Source organism: Athene cunicularia (genome assembly GCF_003259725.1).
Source record: "Athene cunicularia isolate RWA chromosome Z unlocalized genomic scaffold, athCun1 chrZ_part1, whole genome shotgun sequence".
Lineage (NCBI taxonomy): Eukaryota > Metazoa > Chordata > Aves > Strigiformes > Strigidae > Athene > Athene cunicularia.
The window spans coordinates 32,354,708-32,376,522 of record NW_020799142.1 but is presented as its reverse complement, the minus strand read 5'-3'; the positions used below and the strand labels follow the sequence as shown (position 1 = coordinate 32,376,522).

General features: G+C 40.0%; 1 protein-coding gene across 1 annotated transcript in view; it reads left to right on the top strand.

Annotated features, from left to right (window-relative positions):
• Positions 1-1,053: 1,053 nt before the first annotated feature.
• EPG5 (ectopic P-granules autophagy protein 5 homolog) overlaps positions 1,054-21,815 on the top strand; it is a 56,948-nt gene continuing 36,186 nt past the window's right edge. The window contains exons 1-15 of the mRNA XM_026865852.1: positions 1,054-1,059; positions 3,480-4,415; positions 6,159-6,402; positions 7,438-7,574; positions 8,148-8,255; positions 9,306-9,379; positions 10,748-10,853; positions 11,351-11,465; positions 12,085-12,235; positions 13,227-13,382; positions 13,731-13,888; positions 17,890-18,044; positions 18,612-18,752; positions 18,965-19,129; positions 20,355-20,474. Of these exons, the coding sequence (XP_026721653.1) occupies positions 1,054-1,059; positions 3,480-4,415; positions 6,159-6,402; positions 7,438-7,574; positions 8,148-8,255; positions 9,306-9,379; positions 10,748-10,853; positions 11,351-11,465; positions 12,085-12,235; positions 13,227-13,382; positions 13,731-13,888; positions 17,890-18,044; positions 18,612-18,752; positions 18,965-19,129; positions 20,355-20,474 (2,772 nt within the window). The remainder of the gene's footprint in view (positions 1,060-3,479; positions 4,416-6,158; positions 6,403-7,437; positions 7,575-8,147; positions 8,256-9,305; positions 9,380-10,747; positions 10,854-11,350; positions 11,466-12,084; positions 12,236-13,226; positions 13,383-13,730; positions 13,889-17,889; positions 18,045-18,611; positions 18,753-18,964; positions 19,130-20,354; positions 20,475-21,815) is intronic.

Genomic DNA, 21,815 nt, shown 5'->3' with positions numbered 1-21,815 from the left:
AGCGCCTGAGGGTGTCAGCCCGCTGTCCCGGGGCGGGGGCGTTGGCCCGGCGGCGGGTCCGTCAGTGTTGCCTCCCGCTTGTGGCGGCAGGGAGGGGGTTTAGAGCGGCTGGGGGGTGTATGTGTGAGGAGCGGTACTACACACTGTGGGAGTTTGGTCAAGGGGTTTTGGGTGCTGTTTGAGTTTACTCCTTTTTCTGTTTGTTTTTTTTTTTTTCTCTCGTTGTTGTTTTTATTTTTTTAAAGTGGCCGAAAGGGTGGCTGCTCTCGGCCGTGTTTATATATCCGTGCTTGTTCCCTCTCGGGAGCAGGTGTGTGGTCCTGTAGCGCTCTAAGAAGATTTAGGTTATTCCTGCGTTGTAAAAGAATGTAAACAAGGTTGTTGTTCTTACGACATACGCCTTTCTCAACTCTGCACAGCGAGGCAGCTGGAGCTGCCTCAGTGGTGAAGCTGTAGAGCAGTGGGACTTGACAGCACTTACAAGTGTTCTGGTGTAGTGTGGAATGACAGTCCTGGTACCCCTCATATGTATGGGTTTGGCTTTGAAATGTTCAAATAGTTGGTGCTACTGTTGTTAAGTATTAAAACCCTCCTAGGTTTTAATACCATTGTGTATTCCTTATTCATGATGTTAGTACCAACAGCTTTCTGAACACTGTTTTCTTTGCAGCTGTGCTACGTGGAATTTCAGTTGTTTGTGGAAATGATCTGAAATTAAATACCTTGCCCCAGAGCTGAGTTGAAATAGAAACGTTTCTTTAATTGCTTAATCTCTGTGCATTGTAAACTGTACCAGATAGAGCAAGGGTATTGAAATCATGGCATCAAAGCCCTATGAGGATAAATTAATGAGTCGATTGACTGCTGTTCTGTGAAGGGTTAGATCTAAATGTCAGTTGCAGCTATGATTTTTGAGCTCAAGGGAGGAGCAATCCCAGGGGCGTCACTGTTTTTGTTTTGATTCAACCCCATAGCATGTGCAAGGCGGTCAAATTGTAAGACTGCTGGCTTAAGAGAATCAGTTCCCTGCGGGAAGGTGGTGAGTCACCAGTGATGATGGTAGGTCATTAATGACATGTGTACAGTGACTTCAGTGGCTGCTGTCTTTGGCTGTCCCTTCCAGGTGTAATTCACCATGAAACAATTCACTGGCGATGTCATGCGGACATTCAGAATCCTTCAGTGTTACACATAACCCATTCCTGATATTTTTGTTGCTGTTATTATGCTCAGCTCAGTTAATAGTCAGGGGTGTTTGAGGAGGCAGTGTGGGACCCTGTTGCATTAAGGACTTTGCCATTCCCATCCCTCAGAAATGGCCATAATTCTTTGAAAAGCTGAAATTTTTGTGAGCTGGGAGAAAGACTGGCGAAGCTGCGAAGCTGCCAAGTAGTGGAATGGAGCCCAAGGCTTTCTGAAAACAGTAGCCCCAAAGTTAAGCTTCTTTAGCACCAGTTAACAGCAGACTGATTTGAATGCAGTGAGGTCGCAAAGCCAGTGAACCTGGAACTGGTGAAGGTAAGGCTGTGTCTCAGTAGGTAGCACTCAGTTACTCCCAGAGATGTTTCCTGAAAAATATTAGGTGACCTTGAAGACTGAGATGTTGTTCACTTATATGCTAAGGGAGGTGAATGGTTAGGCTCAGGGCAAGGCTAACCAGCAGGCATTGTGTTTGACTTCAAGGCTAAACCCTCAGAAGAGAGAACAGCAGGTTTTGCTTTCAGGTTAATTCAGAACATGATTTCTCTTGCCCTTTCTCAGATGAAATCCCTGTTAATGATTATGGCATTTTTTGCCTTGGAAAGTGAGAACTGAAAGGCACTTCATAAATTTTAGAAGTAACTATTTTATCTAACAGCAGTGTTTGTGAGGAATACTGGATGCTAGTCAAAGGTAAAGGGAGTTTCTCCTGTATGAGGACTGCAGGAGGGAACTTGGAGATTGTAGAGGGGAAAGGAACATCATGTGTTTGTAAAGTATGTGGATTGGTACACTGCTAAAAATATGATCTAGGGATACAGTATCCTGTGGAAGTTACTGACTTTGAGTTAATCCTCAGGATTATTGTCATGTTATAAACAGTAATAAGTCCTAGTTTAAAGAATTGTGCTGATCTATTTTTAACCTCTCACCTGTAGCTTTAGCTAGCTTTGGGGTGTGTCAGAAGTGTTTTGTGATCAGAAGTGTTTACAGGTTTTTAATATACTAGAAAAGACAGTCTGAAAGCAAAGGCAGTGTATTGCCATTGTATAAAGAAGCTGTGAGCATATGTTTCAGGTAAAAATAGGCTTGAGATGGGAGATTAGCTTGGGCCTTGATTTGAGATGTCTTCATGTGTGCCTTCTCACAAGGCCAAGTCATGTCAGATGTTTAGTGAAAGTATATGTGATGCTGTCAGCAAGTTTTCAAGAGTAGCATGTTTTCCCCAATTGTGGAGCAATATTGAAAGCTAATTTCATCTCTGTTCTTTGTCATATTATCAGGGTCATTGAAAACTGGAGCACTGTAACCTAACTTTTTTTTCAGTTTTGCTCCTAATAAACTGGTAAACGCAAACAATTTACAAATTGGCAAAACACTTTGCCAATTTTCTGTTTTAGAAATTGTCAAACAATTTCCAAGTTGACAAAATCTTTGTTGTTTTCTTGTGCATCACAGTTATTTGGGAATGAGGCTAATCTACACCTTAGACTAGGTTTCTAGGAACTGTTTGCCCCCAAACTGATCGCAATTTAAAAGTGGGCAATTGGCTAATAATTTTAATGTCACTGCTAAGTTTTTCTAACAGCCCTAGTGTGTAATGCCTATTGAAAATAAGTATTTCAGTAATTGTACAAATGTTGCGATGATTTTAGAATGTAATTAGGGGGTGCATTCCAGACTTTCTTTATTCTGAAATTACTGTTTTGGAAATATTTTTCCATTCATTAAAGTATTTCTGTAGAATTTAGGACTAATCACAAAGTAATTTTTTTTAATATGGTGAAATCTAGTGACTCTTTAGAGGTCCAGGTCCTGTTTCGATTATTTTATATGTTAGTGAAACATTCTGTCCTGTGATGTTATAGCTTTTTACATAGAAATATTGAAACATTGTTCAAGAACTGACCAAGAAAATAGACTCTGTTAGGCAGTCTTCAAAGGGCAGCTAAAGATAAAGGATCTGTCTGGTACATTTGTTTTTACCATTAGTATTATGAAAAGTAATGTGTTAAAAGGGGCTTTGGAGTTGTAATGCTGGCAAATACTAGTTTTGGTTATAGTGGGATTTGGGATGCAAGAGGGTGAGATTCACTGGATAGTGGCACTGTGAGATTCACTGGATAGTGGCACTGTGAGATTCACTGGATAGTGGCACTGTGAGATTCACTGGATAGTGGCACTGTGAGATTCACTGGATAGTGGCACTGTGAGATTCACTGGATAGTGGCACTGTGAGATTCACTGGATAGTGACACTTGATTTTTTTTTTTTTCTAGGAAAAAAAGAAAAAAAGTAGCGAGGAGTCCCAAATACAAGAGTCTGACGTCTTCCTCCCTCCTGTAGCAGTAGTGTCTTCTCAGACCAGTAAAGTGCAAGTGGAACATCCTGGAGAATTCACAGAAATTGAGCTCAGAGATGAAGCAGAGGGTGGAAAAACTACAAATGATGTGTGTGACGTCCCCCAGAGTAATTTGCCTTCACAAAATGAAGGGTCTTTGGCAGCAACTCTGGAGCCGCCCACAGATGCAGAAGAGTTCAAAGCTGATCCTTCCCATGAGGAATGTGGGGGAGATGTTGAGAAGAGTGGAGAAAGCAAGTCAGGCGAACCTTACTGTCTTGTGGAGGCGGCTGCTAGCAGATCAGGAACCTTTGAGTTATTGAGTAGTACTTCTCATTCCAGTGCTGTTGTCTCTCAGAGAGTAGTGGGTTTTGTAGAGGGCGAAGGAACTGAAAACATACTGGATGTTAAAAATCCTCTTGTCTGTTCTTCAGAGAAGCTTCCTCTTAACATCTCGGAGCTCCCTGAGAAATCCAAAATACGTATTCAGCTTTCGGAATTGAAACCCATTTATCCAGACTTGTCAGCTGAATTGTCTTATGAGAGACCAACCATAATAGCAGTTAAACCACTGTTGCACAATGAAAGACTGTATCCAGAGCTCCCAACTGAACCAGAACTGGTGCCATTTACCAGAGAACAGCTGAAAATGTTTGAGCCGTGCCCATGGCTGGAGAATGTTAACTCCTATGCAGAGGAATTCGAAAATGTTGCTCATCAGGACAGGCACGAATTTTATGAACTGCTCCTGAACTACATGCGCTGCAGGAAACAGCTCTTGCTGGCTGAGGCAGAGCTGCAGGCTATGACGACAGACTACCAAAATGTTAAGTGCAGATTATGGACTTTTAAAGAAGAACAGAAAACTGTGCAGGTGCTGTTGTTGAATCTACTTTTGAACTCAAACTATTTCATGTGATGCCAGACATCAATTCTACTTGCTGTCGAGTTTATTGTATTTAATCTGTTTTGTTTTAAGAGATGATGCCTTTGCTTTCTGTCTCTCTGCTGACCCCCAGTACTTCAGGGTATCATTCTGTTGAGATTTAAGACAGTTTGTTCTTTGATTTTTAAACTCTGAGTGCAGGGTAGTGAGATCTCTATTAGTGGTCTTTTTTGGAGTCACTCATGTATAGTCAGTCAGAATAAGCCTGTGTACCACCACTTCTGCCTGTAGTGTTAGGTGAAGTTTGTGCTGCAGTACTTGAGGTAGATGTAGGGGATACATGGTGGAGGAGGACTTCAGAATGACTGTAGTGGTGATGTCAGTGAAAACTGTCACTACAAGAGCAGGCCAGATGGGACATCATTGCTGACTGTCCTGCTGTCAGGTGGCAGCTGCAGAGGAGCTTGAGTCAGGCTTGTGGGTGACCCTGTTGCTCAAAACAGCAGGGGTGTCCATCCACTTTCAGTAATTGTTGGTCCATAAGTGTAGCTGAGGTTTTAGCTCCTTCCAGGGTGGTCATGGTACTCTGTAGCATTTCTGTCTGCGAACCAGAGGGGTTTGGGGAGCTCTTTAGGGCAGACATCAGAAAAGTTTTTCCCCAGACACATTCTGTGTCACTTGTCTTTGGAGCTGGACAGTGGTAGCAAATGAAGTTGTTCTGGCATTCTGATCCTGTTTATAGCCAACATGTCATCAAAATTACCCAGGGGTGCTAAATACCAAGGTATGTGGTAGCTTTTACTGTCATTTCTGTGAGTGCAGTGCCTCTCCTGGGCAGTTCCTCAGAATTGAGACAGTGAGAGGCATCCACTGAACAGATTTGAGTATTTTCCTTTTTACTAGGGAATAACACTGAACTTCACTGGCTACCCAGTTTTGTGTTGATAACTTTCTACACAGAAAGCAATTTTGGCTTCACTCTTGCATCCCCACTGGGCATTATACAGTTGGCTAAGCTCACTGCTTGCTTTATTCTATCTTGATTCACTATTTGTTATATGTCCAGAATAGTTGTTATCTTTATAGCAATTTAAAATTCGTTTCCTTCTTACTTAAACACAGGGATACCTTCAAGCTAAGCTTCCAAAGTGCTGGCTCTGAACCATGCATAAAAAAATAGCAGGATGTTATGTATTACGATTTTCTTGTGCTGAAGAATTGGAGGTAGGACAGAGGAATACTGGCCAGTTTGGGAAAGAGTTAGAGTGCAGTTAATTTCCAAAAAAAATTAAACATGCAATGGGGAATTGCTACAAATATTCAGTTCTGGGAATTTAAAAAATATTTCTATTTTAGCCTTAAAATAGCAGATCCAGATGTTTATGGAACTCTAAACTGAGAAGCATGTGCACTCACTGGGAGTAGACACCTGATTTTGTTCACATCTGTTGGTGATACAGACAAGTCACTTCATGTCTGTTTGTGAGTTACTGAGGGTTTATGGAGTAATTTTTCTTCAAATGTCATCAGTATGACTTAAGTAATCAGCAGCTCTAAAAAGCATGTAGGATGTTTCCAGATGTTTGTATTTTCCACTTGTGAAGTGTCCCCTTTTATGAAAGCTTTGAAATCTGTTGAGGAGAGGGTTACATCAAGGTTAATTTCTGTAAGCACATTTGACCCAACAAAATGACAAAGCCACTTATATAAAATAATTGTTTTCTTTTTCAGGGTGTCTGTGCAGATCACTGCAAAGTGACAGGCCACCATTGCTACGAGACGGTGGAGCTGAATGAAAATGTACTGGGGGAACTGAAAAAGCTGTTTAAAGCCAAAGCAGAGCACATGCATCAGACCCTGGTGCTGCACTCGTACACTTCAGCGTTGTCCCGGTTGCAGGTGGAGTCCTATGTTTACAGGTTGCTCAGCAGCTCATCCCTACTGAGATCGGTGGCTATTCAGCAGCAAGAACAAGGTGTGTTGTTGGTCTAGACTGTTCCCCATGCTGTTCAGGGTGCCCAGCACCTTGCGTGCCTGCAGTTTAGGAGTCCTGTGGTGGAATTTGTTTACTGAAGTGTTTCTCCTCTGATACTGAAATCTACTGATCTTATGTAAGGATCAGTGAAACATTTGTCTCACAGGAAAAACTCCCAGTTCTCTTACCTTATTCACCTGGAGGGTGGAAGCTGAATGCAGGAGTGCTGCCTTCTGTCTAAGCTGCATACTGCTGCTGATGACTATTAGAGGAACACTGGGTTGGAGGGGACACCTGGACTCCAATACTTTGTTGTCAGAGGCAATGTATAGTACAGAACCTTTTCCAGATTGATTATGCATAATTCTAAAATCAACTGGATAGTCTTCCTGCTTGACTTCCTCTTGGGAGACTGTGGGAGGGCATCTTGCAGCTCTAATACTTAGAAATCTTTTTGATTTTCATCCTAGGTATATTACTTATTTGGGTTTGTGCCAATATAATCACTTAGCTAAAGTATTCCTGCCCCAGATATTTATCCTTCCTAGTCCTCCTCTGTTTGACCTTATCTCCCAGGTAGTTTATTTGTGTAGTAAATAGTGGTTCTTACAAAGTTTAGTTGGGGGAAGGCCTTTTGTGAGAGTAACTAGAATCGTCTAGGTTGGAAAAGCCCTTGAAGCTCCTGCAGTCCGACCATGAACCTCCCCCTGACCGTTCCCAGCTCCCCCAGATCCCTCAGCGCTGGCTCAGCCCGACTCTTCAACCCCTCCAGGGATCCCGGGGACTCTACCACTTCCCTGGGCAGCCCATTCCAATCATATATTCTTCTTGTAATTGGTGTCCAGTGCTTAATTATAAGATTAAATAAAGTACTTTAAATGTCCTTTTCTGTCAGATGCAGCAAGCAGCTGTGTTGAGATGTCTTGGTATCTATAGATACAGAGAGCAAGTTTTCTATATAGCCTCAAAACCACTACTTATGTTACTATTGAGAGCTGCTCATTGAAGCTTCTTAATCCTGTTTTTAATTTACAGTTTCAAAGCAGTCAGAAAGTCTTTCTTCAGACTTGGGCCACTTGAGGGAATGTATCAGCGTCCTTTTCAGTTTCACTCGCAGAATTATCGAAGATCCTCAGTTTCAGAGTGACCTTCTCATGTGGCTGCACAGACTGGTGAGGGAGTAAGCATGGATATAGCTGTTTGATCCAACACATGGGATGAATTCTGGAGTTGTTTCTGAAAGTGTTACTATTTCTCGTGCTGTCCCGTGTGTGATGATTTTTTTGGGGGGTTTGTTCTACTTGAACAGAATCTGTTAGTCAATCTTTAGAATGAATTCATTTGTCTGATGAAGTCAGTGGAGGTCAGCAGCATTAACAAGGTCGGGCACCTGAGCAGCCAACGCTGCTCAAAGTGGACTTAATGCTCATTATGCTTTTACTTATTTTGAAAGTGAAACTATTCAGACGTCACTTCTGAGAAACTTCTCACTGATTTCTAAATAAATTAGTTCTTAATGCAATGTTACAGTAATTAATTTTTCTACACCAAAAAAATTGTTTGTGGCTTATAAGCCAAGCAAGAAGACTTTTAAATATTGTTCTTCTGTAACTTGCTCTGAAAATTGAGCTTTGTTAGAAAGCATGGGAAGAGAAATGAAAAAAAATGGTGTTACTCTAGTTAGCAAGACTATAAAGGAATGAGCCTTGAAATTGTTCACAGGATTCCAATGTACTTCACTTTAGGTGTCAGTGTTGCAAAGAATTGGCTGTCTAGGTGACCATCTCTTCATCCTCAACCACATCCTTCGATGTCCAGCTGGGATCAGCAAATGGGCTTGTCCGTTCATTCAGGTATGGATGTTAAATTCTTTGTTGTCAGGAAGTTGGAGTGGAAGTGGACTGTGTGGGTAGGAGAGTGTCTTGTGCTTTGTCAATTCCTTGTGACTGACACCATGTTTCCAGGTGTGTGGAGTCATAGTGACAGTGAGGGGTTTGTTCAGGAATGTATTTACCCATGTTAGCCTAACTATGGGCAGGTTAACAGTGAAACAGATTTCTCATTCTTGGCTAGAGAGACTCCATGAAAGGGGTCAAGGACTTGTGGTGCCCCTCAGGTGGCCTCATGCAGCAGCAGGTTTTGGGAGTGCCCTCCAAGAATAGAAAGAATATTTGGGTTTGAAGTAGTAACTGTATGTGAGGCAAGTGAGATTAGGGGCAGCTCTCTGATGTATAAGGGATGAGGAAGAGTAGATTTTTATATCCTGCATGTTTAAATGGGACTGGTTTTCCTTGAAAGTTTTAGTTAGGTAATTTCAGGAGAAAGGGGAAGTGTTCCCTTTGTGAACAAAGGGAGTACAGATATCCAAAGGCACATGGGGGTTCCTGTAAATGGCATTTTTGCTCTTCCAGCAGTGCAAAGGTGTGGGAAACCTAGCTATAGGGAAAGGATTGTGATTACACTAGTGAGAAAGGGAAAAATTGAAATAAAGAGATAGAATAGAATTGTATAATTATTTAGGTTGTAAAAGACCCTTAGGATCAGAGTGTCCAACCATTAACCTAACATTATAGGCTCCTGACTTCGCCTGTGCTGAACATACCAATTTCCCCTGCTGCCCAGAAGTATGTGTGAAGCAAAGAGAAATTGTCCCTTTTTTTGGTGGAACTTTTGATGTTATTTTTACCTCCATCAATTTCTGTAAGCACTTTTTTGGGGCAACTCCCAATATTTTGCCATAGCAATACTTCTTCCAGGGTATGGGTGCTGTCTTTTATGGATACTTTTAGTCTGAAAAAAAGCCAGTGAAAAATGTGAAATTCAGAATTTGAATTTCTCTGATAAAACTAGTTTGCCCTTTGTTTTACTTAGATCTACTTAGATTTTTTTGCATTTAATTTCAGATCAAAGTCTTGGATAACCCATCGGGTGTCTTTCATTTCATGCAATCTCTTGCCTTGCTTATGTCTCCTGTCAGGTAAGTATGAATATGATTTTATAAAGATGTTCTAATTATTTAAGAGAACAGTGACACATGATTTACTCATAAATCTCTGAAAGTTCATTGCAGGCAAAGATGTAAAAGCAGGCACAAATAAGAGATTCACGGTTTAATTCAAACTCTTTTTACTCATTTATCTTAAAATACTGCCTTAGTAGTACATTCTCCTACTGTGCATGATATGATGCAGCTTGCTTTCTAGCTGTCAGATAGCTCATGAAGACTGACATACCCATGTGTTTTATTACTGTGATTTCTGAGAGAGTTCTTGCTTTGCACGATGGCCTGTTCATTATACTTTCTTGGCAAGAGAAGCCCTTGAATAAAGGTTTTACTAAGTTTGTGTAAATGTTGGCGGAGCTTCTTTCTTTTTTCATCCTTTTTATTTTTTTAATCTATAAGGAAGACATGGTTCTTGGAGAAGCTAGTTAGAGATAAGTCAGCAGTGAAAACTGTTAACCTGCTTCAGATGAAATACATAACTTGCCTCCCCTCCACCCAAATTTTAACGTCAAAGAATCAGACTGCTGGTGTTTAGGGTTGTCATTCTGATCTTCTTAGGTCTGTCATTCTGAGTTATGTGGGAGAACTGATCATTGGAGGCTATTATTTTAAAGGGTTTTGTTTTCACATTTCCCATGCCTGGAAAAATAAATGTATCCTGAGGGTGTGCATGTTGCCAGTGCATTTTGATGCTTGTGTTTTGAACAAGGGATAACTTAAGGTGTCTAGAGTGATGCTCTCAACTGTAGGTACAAGAGTGCAGAGCCTCCACAACAGCTCTACTTGGCACAACTTTAGGCCATTCCCTCTTGTCCTATTGCCGGTTCCTTGGCTCAAAAGACTCATCCCCGCTCTCTGCACCCTCCTGTCAGGGAGTTGCAGAGGTCCAGGTCTCCCCTCAGCCTCCTCTTCTCCATACTGAACCCCCCCAGTTCCCCCAGCCGCTCCCCAGCAGACCTGTGCTCCAGACCCTGCCCCAGCTCCGTTGCCCTTCTCTGCCCACGCTCGAGTCACTCAATGGCCTTTTTGGGGTGAGGGGCCCAACACTGAACCCCCTCAGCGAGGGGCGGCCTCCCCAGTGCCGAGCCCAGGGCTCAGATCCCTTCCCTGTCCCTGCTGGCCACGCCAGTGCTGACACAAGCCAGGATGCCATTGGCCTCCTTGGCCCCCTGGGCACACTGCTGGCTCCTGTTCAGCCGGCTGTTGACCAGCACCTCCAGGCCCTTTTCTGCCAGCCAGCTTTATGATATACTTGTCACTGTCTTGATCTTGTATCTGTTTTTTAATATCCTCTTAAATAAAGGTGATTTTTTGTAAACTTGATTTTTCACTTTAAATCAGGAATCGTGTGGACTTTGTGTACCATATGAAACCAAGTGAAAGGAAAAGTTCTTCATCTGGCAAAGAATCTGGAAACTGGACCTTGGTAGATGAAGGTGGAGAAGAGGTACAGCAAATGATTACTTTTTTCTTTATGCTTTTGCTAAAGCTTGTAGTACTGATTTTTGTGAAATGGTGGAAGAAATGCTGATTTGATCAGTTAAGAAAGCGTAATTCAGAACTTCGATCAATGTTGCTCTTTTATCTCTCTGGTATAACTAGGTAGAGGAGTTTCTATGAATGAGTATTAACAGATAGAATTTAAATATTTGAGTTATTACATGCAAAAGGAGCATGGAAGTAGACCTATGTTTGAATAGGTGCTTCCCTTCAGAAGCTGGGTTGGACTAACGTAGTGTTGCCTCTGGTTCTGTTTCCTAGCTGAGGAGGGCTTTTGTGTAGAAACACACATAGAAGAGGAATTTAGGAGCTTGTGTGGGACAGAGTTCATTTGTACTTTTTTGATTTTTCTCTTACAATCAAACTGTAATTAGTACAGTATTGAAGCCCTTTTACTATGCATTTTACTGTAAAGCTACTAAAAGCAACTGTGTTTGTCTATAGGATGAGGATCCTGAGACAAGCTGGATTCTGCTTTTGGAAGATGACTTGATTGCCCTGTTGTCACAGTTTCCATTTCACGAACTGTTTCAGCACTTCCTTGGCTTTAAGTCTGGAGGTAAGTTAGCTGCTAAAGAGTATTCTTCATTTTGCTTACGCTAATTATGTTAATAACTAAAACTGCCAAGAATGCTGCTGAATTATGATAATGTCTGAGTGAAGTAATAAACCTGTGCAAGAGCTCACAGGCTAGATAGATGAGATGGAAGCATATGCCATGTGTGTGAGAACTTAAAAGCTGATAGCAATACTAGCATGTGAAATGTTGGTCCTTTTCCTTAGTTTTGATCTGCTTGGTAGTTACACACAGATACGCTTTCAGAACTCATTTTTCCCCTTTGCCTCTTAGCTGTAATGTTACTGTGATATTTTTTTTCTCTCCAATTATTTATTCATTATTTAATTTGCTAAATCTCTGGACAAGTACATGAAGATAATTGCTTGTTAGAGGTCTTATAACCTGCATAGTTTATTTGTACTTTTGTATTTAACAGGTATTTATTGTTCATTTCATAAACAAAACATAAATTTCAATTCACTATATAGCTGGCAAACAATGAGCTGTTGCCAACTCTATGGTGAATTGTTGCTTTGAGTGCTTGTTAAGTTACTTTAAAAAAAAAAAATCCAGAATTCACACCTTTTTTTTGAGACTTACATTTCTGTCTTGGTCTTAGGTGCTTATTTTCCTGAAAAAACAACTCCCCAGGAGATGATGAAGATTTTTGCTTTTGCAAACTCTTTAGTGGAACTTCTGTCTGTGGGGTTAGAAACGTTTAACAGAGCATGTTACCGACAGTTTGTAAAGCGAATTGGTCAGCTGATCAAGTAAGAGAATATTTTGTCAGTGATATGATTAAATCTTTTTCATGCAGCCTGTTTTAAAGTTCAGAGCTGCTAAAAAAAAAAAATACCCAACCACCAAACAAGAAAAAAACCCAAACCCACATAACAACCAAACTGAAAAACCCAGCCAGTTCTTGGGTAGATTTTGCTCTGAGAGTTGGTCAGTCTGGGAATCTGAAATCCCGGGGTCCTTGACTCTAAAGTTATGAAGTGGGAAATTGTGGAATCTAAATGCTGTGGGTACAAAGGAGTCAGATAAGTGTGCAACACCAGGCTGACTTCCATCAGGGAAGTCTTGGGAAGTCATTGAAATTCATCAAAGTTTCTTGACTAACTCCTATTTATAATCAGTGTTACTGCTTTCTTTCTGTTATCCAGAATTGTTTTAAGGTTTTTAATTTGCTTTTTGAAAAACATCATATTGTTGCAGTACGCAAATGTGATTGAAACCTAAAAGGTGCTCTTTGTTTTTAAATCTCATAACAGTCATTTTATATGGCTTCTATGGGGGTTTTTACAAGGGGAGATACAGTCAAATCAGAAACAAAAATCCATGTTTGTGTTATTATATGTGTTTCTCTGTGTATTTCTCTGTGTTGTTACGTATTGCTTTGTGAGCAGTAACTTTCTCAGTATAATTATTCCTGTATGAGCTTTTTGGCATGTGCTGCCATTTCATCATGTACAGTTACCTTAAGGCTCCAAAGTTCATACAGAAACTAATTTGATATAGAAGAATATTATGCACTGTTTGATAGCAAAACCAGGGAAGGGTAATACAGGAATATTAGACTAACCCTGTCTGAAGAGGGGATGGAAATGCTTTTTATATGGAAGTCTCTGGAAACCAGAGGACAAAGGCTTGAACATGTCTCTTGTGACTGTACTCTAATCTAGTCGCACTTGTCTGTGTTTTTATATGGTGATGACATACTTAATGATCTTTCTTTGACTTGTTTGTTCTGCTATGTAGGATGACGCTTTGTTATGTGAGTGACCACTGGGCCCAGTATGTTAGTGGCAATAATCAATATGGATCAGTAGTACATGATTACTCTATGGAAAAATTGCAACTGGAGTTTGATGAGCTGTTTTTTAGAGCTGTTCTACATGTTCTGAAGGCAAAAAGGTAGGGTGTACCCTGTGATTGATACTGGCTTCATCCTGGAGTTAAGATATTTGAAAATGGCATTTAGAGTAGCTTTAAATACTCAGTGGTTTAACAAGACTGCAATATGCAGGATTTTTCATCATGTTGGTAGCATCAAGATGGGGGAGGAATTATGCCTTGAGTTTTAGCCTCTGACAGAAGTTCTGAGGACTTGTTCAATTGAAAATCAGGTTAACTCAGAATTTGAGATACATCCTCACATTCCTAATTCTGTTATATGGCGGAGATGCAGGTGTGTCTCTTCTTTTCAAACGTTGGGATTTATCAGGGTGAAACTGTTTGTATCTACCTCTTCAAATCCAACAGGTTGGGAATCTGGTTGTTCATGTCTGAGATGCCATATGGAACTTTATCCAGCAACATGCTTTGGAGGCTCTTCTTTGTCATGCACTGTGCAGAGAACGAGAACCTGGAAATGCTCTGCTCTACTCTGCAACCGGCAGACTTCAAACAAAGACTCAAAGGTAGAATTCCTACACTCAGAACCAATTCTAATTGATTCAGCTCCATCGGCTACGGGTTTAGTTCTCAGCAGTTTCCATTGTTAAATACACCCTCAGCAGCATGACTGGTCCAGAGGCCTTAGAAATGTCCTGGGCAATTTATGGTCTTCCAGTACTTGTTTGCCCAAACTCTCATTTTAACAAGAATTGTTAGATCTACTGTCCTTTAGTTTTCTCTCTGAGAGTGACTGCTACTGGCTGCTGCAGAGAACTGCAAGAGTGCCATGCAGTTGGTACATCTCGTGTGTTCTAGTATCAGGTCCCGTCCTGACCTTCAGTAGTGTTTGGAGAGTGAGATATAAATCCTAAAATAGAGAATTTTATATCGCTTAGGGTTCACTTTGGTGTGGTGGTTTGTTTTTTTGTGAGCTGTTGATAATTCTATAAATACTCCAGTCCTCCTTTTTTTTTTCCCCAAACTTGTTACTTTTGTCTTCGGTGACCTACACTGTGGGAGATCTGCTTATCTTTCACAACTACAGATGTTTCCCTTATCTCAAGCCTATTTTGATGCTTTTCTTGTCCTATATGCCACCTTTTCTTTCTGTTTCCCTTTGACTTCTGTCCTGTGTTGATCTCCACAGTGATTGTGGTGGCTTCAGCTATAGCAGCATTATTTAGAAGCCAGCTGGAACACTACTTTACCTTTGCCACCTTCATGGAAAATATTTCAGGACTTGATTGACAGGAAGACAGGTAGACAAAGCAGTAACTCCCTACTTGACAGCTGCTGTGCTATCTTCAAGGAGAACAAATCTCACTGTCAGTTTTACTTTTCATATAGCTGGTAGCCCAGATAGTTGTTACTTATATCAACCAAGTCTTTTGATGGAGTAGCAGAAGAGAATGGCAATCTTGAGAGGTTACTGATTGTCTTGACTCTGTGCAAGCTCAGCTTATGTTTAAGGCAATTTATGCAGAGTGGGAGAAGGGATATCTAGACTGTAGCTGTGTACATTTTATGAAGCACTTGTCTGATTAGCACTTGCCAGCCAAAGCAGTAAGTTACACTGTTTCAGTAGAACTTCTTTAGTTTTGTTTTTGCAAGAAACTTTTATTGCATCTCAAAGAGAATGTAATATAATGTGTTGGGTTTACAGCTCTTGAAGTAATGAATACTGTTTTGTTTTGTGTTGTTTTTTGTGGTGTTTTGTTTTTTTTTTTTTTTGTTCAGGCTTTGTTTTATTTCTAGCTAACTTTTGTGTTTTAAAGTCCCTGGTATGCTGATGCAGGATATTTTTATCCTCTTCATTCTCCTCGATGGGTTATGTCAGCACAATACCATTTTTCACAAATGTCTAGACAGGGAGTATCAACAGTTCGTTCAGTGAATTCCCTCTGATCTTCTGAAATAGCTTCTTTTGACTGACACCAATATAATGCTGACTTAATTTCCTGTAATTCATAGCCTAGAAGACCATGGCTTTAACATTCTCTTGGGAGACAACCTTTGCTATTGATTTCCCTTCCCAAATTAAGTTTGAGAAATATTAAGAGTGGTTAATCTACAGGTGGCAGCAAACCTTGGTAATTGATGGAAGCTTTAGGCTTGCATAAGTAGAGGTGGGAGCATGACTGCTTTTAAGGGATATTAATAGCATGATAAAATGTAGTGCAGTGATGGAGCTCTCACTCTGGACTTTGAGAGCCACCAGATAGAAACAACCCCCTGGGGAAATAATGGGAAGTCTGGTTACTTGAGCTATTCTTGAGTGGACCAAGTACTAATAAACTTACTGTGGAACACACATTTTCATTGACAAGCAGTGACCTAGTAGTGTTTCTTCTTGCTGTTTGATACCTGTGAGTACAAGCATGTGTTCTCTGTAATATTTTTTAAATGCAGGATTAACAGTTTTGTATTTGTTTCTGTTGCAGCTGGCAGTGAGAACCTGATGAACAACATTTCTGGTTACAGTTTCTTTACTGCCAGTACCAAGATTTGAGGTGCGATTTACTTTTAGGGTGTCCCTGAACTTGAATTTTAGTGTGATCAGATGTGCAGAGGAGGAAGGTAATTGACTCAAGTAGCAGCTCTGTGGTGAATGTGTCATTGCTCCACTGGGAGATGACAGGATTTAGATGAAGTCTCTCTTCCCTTTTTCCTTGTCTGTCCTTCAGTCCCAAGCTATGGCTGGGCATGGATTTGAGGTTGGTGTGGGGTCTGCAGCATGTGGAGTTCAGATGACCCCAGGTGCAGTGGAGAGGAAGGTACAGCTGAAGCAAGAAGCTGGGAGATTGCAGAGCTTTGATGTGCAGCAGAGAAGGTCTTAGTGCACATGTGCTCAGCAGCTGGCATCCTCCTTCCATTTATGGTCTTTGTTCTTAACCTCACCAAATCCTTTTTTCTTTTCTGTCCCCCTCCAAACCCATTCTCTGTTGCTTAGTGGGTCTATGCCTAATGAAACAGATGCAGATGTCACGGTGCTAATAGCTGTCCTGTGTGTCCTACCCCTTTGCTATGCTGTGGATCTTTGCTATGCCTTTATTTATGGTAATAGCATAGTCTCTTTTATTTGCAGTCCTTCTGCATTACCTTAAACCCCAAAACAATGACAAAAACCACAGTGCTCCATAACTTCTGCTATAACGATAAAAGCTAGCATTAGAAAAGGGAGATGAATGGATGAGACATCCCCTGTGTGTCTGTTATCTATCAGGAGTGTAGTTTATCTTACTACATAGAAAAACTCTTTACTGAAATTGCACAATCCTCTAGTACGCTGTTCATGAGGTATTTTGGCTGTACAGGTCTGACCTTCTCAGGTTGAAGTACAGTTGTAAAATGCTTGAAAGCCCTTAAAATAGAATGTAACCTAAGTGGAAGTGTTAAATCACAAGCATGCTGAGTACCTGCCTGTGCAGGTTAAGTAGCTGAGTGCCACAATGAGTGCTTTTTCCATATATTCAACTACTATAAGACCACTGTAAGCAGTGTTTACTGGCACCTTGGCTTCAGAGGAGGTAGACCACTCTGCAAACCATTTTACAGCTTAAATGTGGCTTTAAATACTTACTTTGCTGCACAGACTCTATTTAAAGTTATTTGGAAGAAATAAAATATTTTAAAGTCCTGTTCAGGTTTCTTTGTACCCTTTCCTTCCTGTTGTCCCCTACCCTGAGGAGTAAAATTTTTATTTGCATTTGGCAATGTGTCACTCCGGGGTTTAAAGAAGAAACCTTGATTTCGTATGAAAGCATCTCTTAGCCTTCCTGTTCTGTGCAACTCTAGTTCTCTATTTCTCAGACATATGTTCCAAACAAGTGCATTCAGTAATTCTCTTGTTTTGAGTGTGAGAAACTGAAACTGACCTTTACTTGTCACTCTTGGACATTATCTAGGCCCAGGGCTAAATGCTTGAAGTATTTTTATTTGTAATCGGTGTAAAATGATCTCCTAGCTTAATTGCTGCTTGAGATCATGATATGTGGGAATAGGCAGAGTCTCTCAGCTTGATCAAAGCCTCTCTGCTGTATTTGGATGGGCTTATTTTTAATCTTCTCTTGACTGTGTGCTGATTAAAACTGGAAATGTTTTATATAATTTGTACTTAACCTATGGAATTAATGACTCTGATACTTAATGGAAGCCAAAACCACGATAACATTTTTAAAAAGTGAAAAGATTCAAGCAGTTCTTCCTTTGGATGATGGACATTGCAAGTTAAAATAATATTAAAAATGTATTTCCAACTGATCTTGAAGCAGTTTTAGTTTCATTATGAACATTAGCGTGTTTACTGAATCATACAGACTCGCTGCATATTATGGTGTGTCTTGCACCTTATTTTAAAGCAGCTGATACCAGTCACTTCTGAAGAGAGGATACTAACCCAGTGATGGTAATTGCTTTGTCACTGATTCTTCTCTGGGATTGGACTGTCAATAAATACATAAATGTTGATGATGTATGTCCTGTGACAATTATTTTATTATACTTCTTTCATGTGATGTTTTTCTAGACCCAGAGCATCTTGAGACTTTTGAAAAGTATCTCAAATCACTGAACAGCTCAGAAGAAATTTGTCTGCTCATCACATTTGCTCAGATGGCACAAACCAAACGGGCTGATGTTGATGAGGATTTTATCAAAATCATTGCTCTGGAGATATATGAGGTGAGTAATATTACTGGTTCAATCAGTAAAAGAATGAATGTGCTCTTTTCCTAAGTGACAGGTGTGAAACATTTGTGGCTTCTGTAGTTCTATCATGGACCTAAGAAAGTGCTGCTTCTGAAGTTTATAATCTAGTACTGAATTAAAATACAGCGAAGTGCATGTTTTTCTGGGAGAAAAAACCCAGCTTTTGTGTAGACAAAGCCAGAATGAAACAAATGAACAAAAATATCTTTGTTTTGCTTTTGATTTTCTTGCAAAGATCTAACTTGTAGCTCTGAAATTCCTTGTGTGGTGTTTTTTGTCATGATGTCTAGTGTGTCTTGGTTTCTGAGTTGTTGTTTTTTAGTGTGTGTTCATTCCTATGTTTAGTTTTGGACTTTTTTGACACAGACCTAATAATTTTTATTATCTTCTAGGGCAATCAGTTTTAGTTTTAATATTGGCATTTATCAGCTTTGCCCAGGATCACCAAGAGCAATTTAGCTTGTATTTTCCAAAAGACACTTTATTGCAGTTAGTGAAAGTCAGCCATAACCAGTAACTTCTCTCTGCTTATCTTCTCAGGTGTCTTATGTTAGTCTCTCCACAAGAGAGACATTTTCAAAAGTTGGTCGAGAGCTCTTGGGATCAATTGCCAGCATCCATACACAGATTATTCCTGTACTGCTGGATCGAGTTAGAGACACCATCGAGAAAGTTGGCATGGTGAGTGCTAATGTCCCATCTAAAGCAGGCACCCAGTTAAAGCCAGAGGCTATATCAGTCTCTGTTATAAGATTCAACTTGATATGAATGGATTGTGTTTAAGACCGATCTGTGATTTTTTTGATCATTTCACATTTCAAGGTAGAATGGCATGATAGTGATTATTGTTCATATTGAGTACTGATAAGTCTTTTTCTCTTCTACCCTCAAAGGTTTCTTTATATCTGTTTAAAGAACTGCCGTTGTACCTGTGGAAGCCTTCTTCGTTTGAGATAGCAGTGATTCGTGACTGGTTATTAAATTACAGTCTAACGACAGTGGAGAATAAACTAGCCTGCGTTATCTTGGAAGGGCTAAACTGGGGCTTTAGTAAGCATGTACGTATTAAAAACAGGAGGCCTGAACTTGGTGAATTTTACAGAGTAAAAGTGTTACTCAACCTGGGACTGTAACTGAATTTGAACACAGTTAATTACATGCTTTTTATATGATGGCTGTACACTTGGTGGCATAGGATGGGAGCTTCACAATAATTTGACAGCATTCTACCCAAGGATTTGCTTGTGTTGCTTGCTTGTAGTGCTGCAGCTGAGATTAAAAAAAATAATTAAGCAGGAGTTTTGTCTCTGTAAACAATAAAACAGCTGACAGGGCTATTTTTGAGTCACTTGATTAAGATATCTCTGGCTGCAGAAGTAGAGGAGTCCTCCAGAAATGTGTATGAGACTGGTGTGACTTTAATTTGCAGGCTGGTATCCAGGTATGTTTTTCATATTGCAGGAAAACTACTGATGGAAATCAGCTATTTCAAAGCCCTGAGCATTATTTCCATGATTGGAAAATATTCCCTAAAATGGGTTATTCCAGTAGCTCCATCAGCTCTGGATCCAGTTGAGGGTGAACATTTTTTCAGACAGAAACATAAATAGATGGGACGGAAAAAATTCTGTTTGCCTGTCTTCGGTGATCCACCTTAGCATTGTAATCTGTGCTTTTGTTTGTACTGAACTCTTCTTTGTTGTGCTGATATTTGTAGATGAAGATTGCCTTTTTCTTTCTGTTTCTTGATGACATGTGAAAACAAAAGAGTGATAGGAAAAATAACTGTGAGGCCTTTGCTGTGCTATAACAGTGTCAAGTCTGTACACGTTGATATAGTAATTCCTCTTATCAGTGGCCACAAAGAACTATTTTTCCCCATATGTTTTGATACAAAAAACCAGTATCTTGTGGTTTTGTTTTTAAAGGCAAGATTTCCAGTGTCTGTACTGCCATCTTTGGCTATAATGTCTTTTGGATATAAATAATCCTTGGATTAATTGCTAGAAATCTGCCAAATGCACATAAGAAGTGACTATGGTCACTTCTTTTCTGGAAATAATAATCTAGCTGTTGAGCTTTATATTGCCCAGTGTAAGCTCATTATTCTTCAATGTTGAGCCAAAATTTTTCTTACTGGCCAAGATGTTGCCTAGGTATTACAACACTTAATATCTTACTAAATTAAAATTAAGATTTATCTCTCTGTAGTGCAACTGAATGATACAGTTTTAGAGACCTTTTAAAGGAGTCAAGTTTTGTCATGCAGTTCTGTTTTATCAGGATGTTCTTCATCTGGATCCAGCTCTCCACTCTGAAGTTGCATTGATGGTCCTGGAAGCATATCAAAAATATCTTTCCCAGAAACCATATACTGGGCTGCTTTCTGAAAGCATAAAACAGGTATGCCTTCTTCAGAATTACAGGCAATAGCTTACTCATAGTGATAGATATGAAAAACTGCAGGCCAAGACCTTGTTTTGTTTTTCTTTTTAAAAGGTTTGCTATCTTGATACTGCTAGAACATCATAATATACCAACTCTCAGTGTTTTTGCTCTCACAGACTTGTTTGAAGATACTGTTAGACTTACACTGAACATCTATGAGAAACAGATTTTTGTCTCCCTTGTAGGTTTGCATTATTATCCAGCCTGTAGTTCAATATTTGCAAACTGTTCTTGAAAAGCATGCTTTTACTCATGCAGAGTTGGCAAGTACTTGCTTAGTGAAAGACTACTAACTATTACTGGTGAACATAAGAGACATCCTTCCTGTATCTCAATCTCTTAGTCTTACCTTATTTAAAAAATCAAGATTTTAGGAGCATTTCAGTAATGATCCAGTGCTGTGGTATCTCAACACCTACAAACATTTATTACACTGATTTTATAGCACACTGGTGACTGATGAAGGTATGGCTCCAGGTTGCAGAAGGGGAATAGAAGAATAATGAGATCAAGGTTAAAAATCCCTTTTTTGCATATTCAGTCCAAGATGCTTCTATTTATTCAGAGCTTTTAGCACTGAGTTGTGCTTTGTCTTCTCAGTGTTTCCTGTACAGTGCTTTCTTCTTCCCTCTTCCCCTGTGCTGCTTTTCCCTAGTTTTTTCTTTCCACACTTTGAATATTCCTTATTCTCTGCTCTTTTCTGACTTGCTTCTCTGCTCTGCTTCATCATGGTTTGTTGCCTTGTGCCAGCTAGATGAGTTCTCTTTTTTTTTTTTAAGGCTATTTCAGCCTTGGTTGCCACTTGTGATGTGACAAGTGTGTCACAAGACCGTGAATTGGTCTTGCATGAGCTTGTAACTGGAATTTGAGAGAAAAGTGGTTCTTGTAGCTCCACTCTGTGAGGATGAAATATCTGCATTGACTTTCAGCTCCATAGTTTATGTTGGTCTGTCACAGCATGTTTGGCCTAAAGACTTGTAATTCCTTCTGATCTACACAGGGTCTTCATGGTAATGGACACATCTGTATGACAAATAGACTTTGTCCATAGGTCAAACTTGTTTCTGAGGAGAGGCTGCCAGGTTTTTGGCATTTGGTTGAGATTTTTTTTTTCACTAGTGGCCTTAAACATTATTAAAGGTTGTGCGTGGAGGTTTATTTAAGAAGTAAAAATAAAATCTAATCCAAGACCAATACCTAGTTTGGAAAACTTTACCCAAATAGTATAGGTTGATAGCCTTTACCAAAAGGGCTGGGTAGGGGGAGAGAGGTGGTCGAAATCAAGGCCATAGAAGC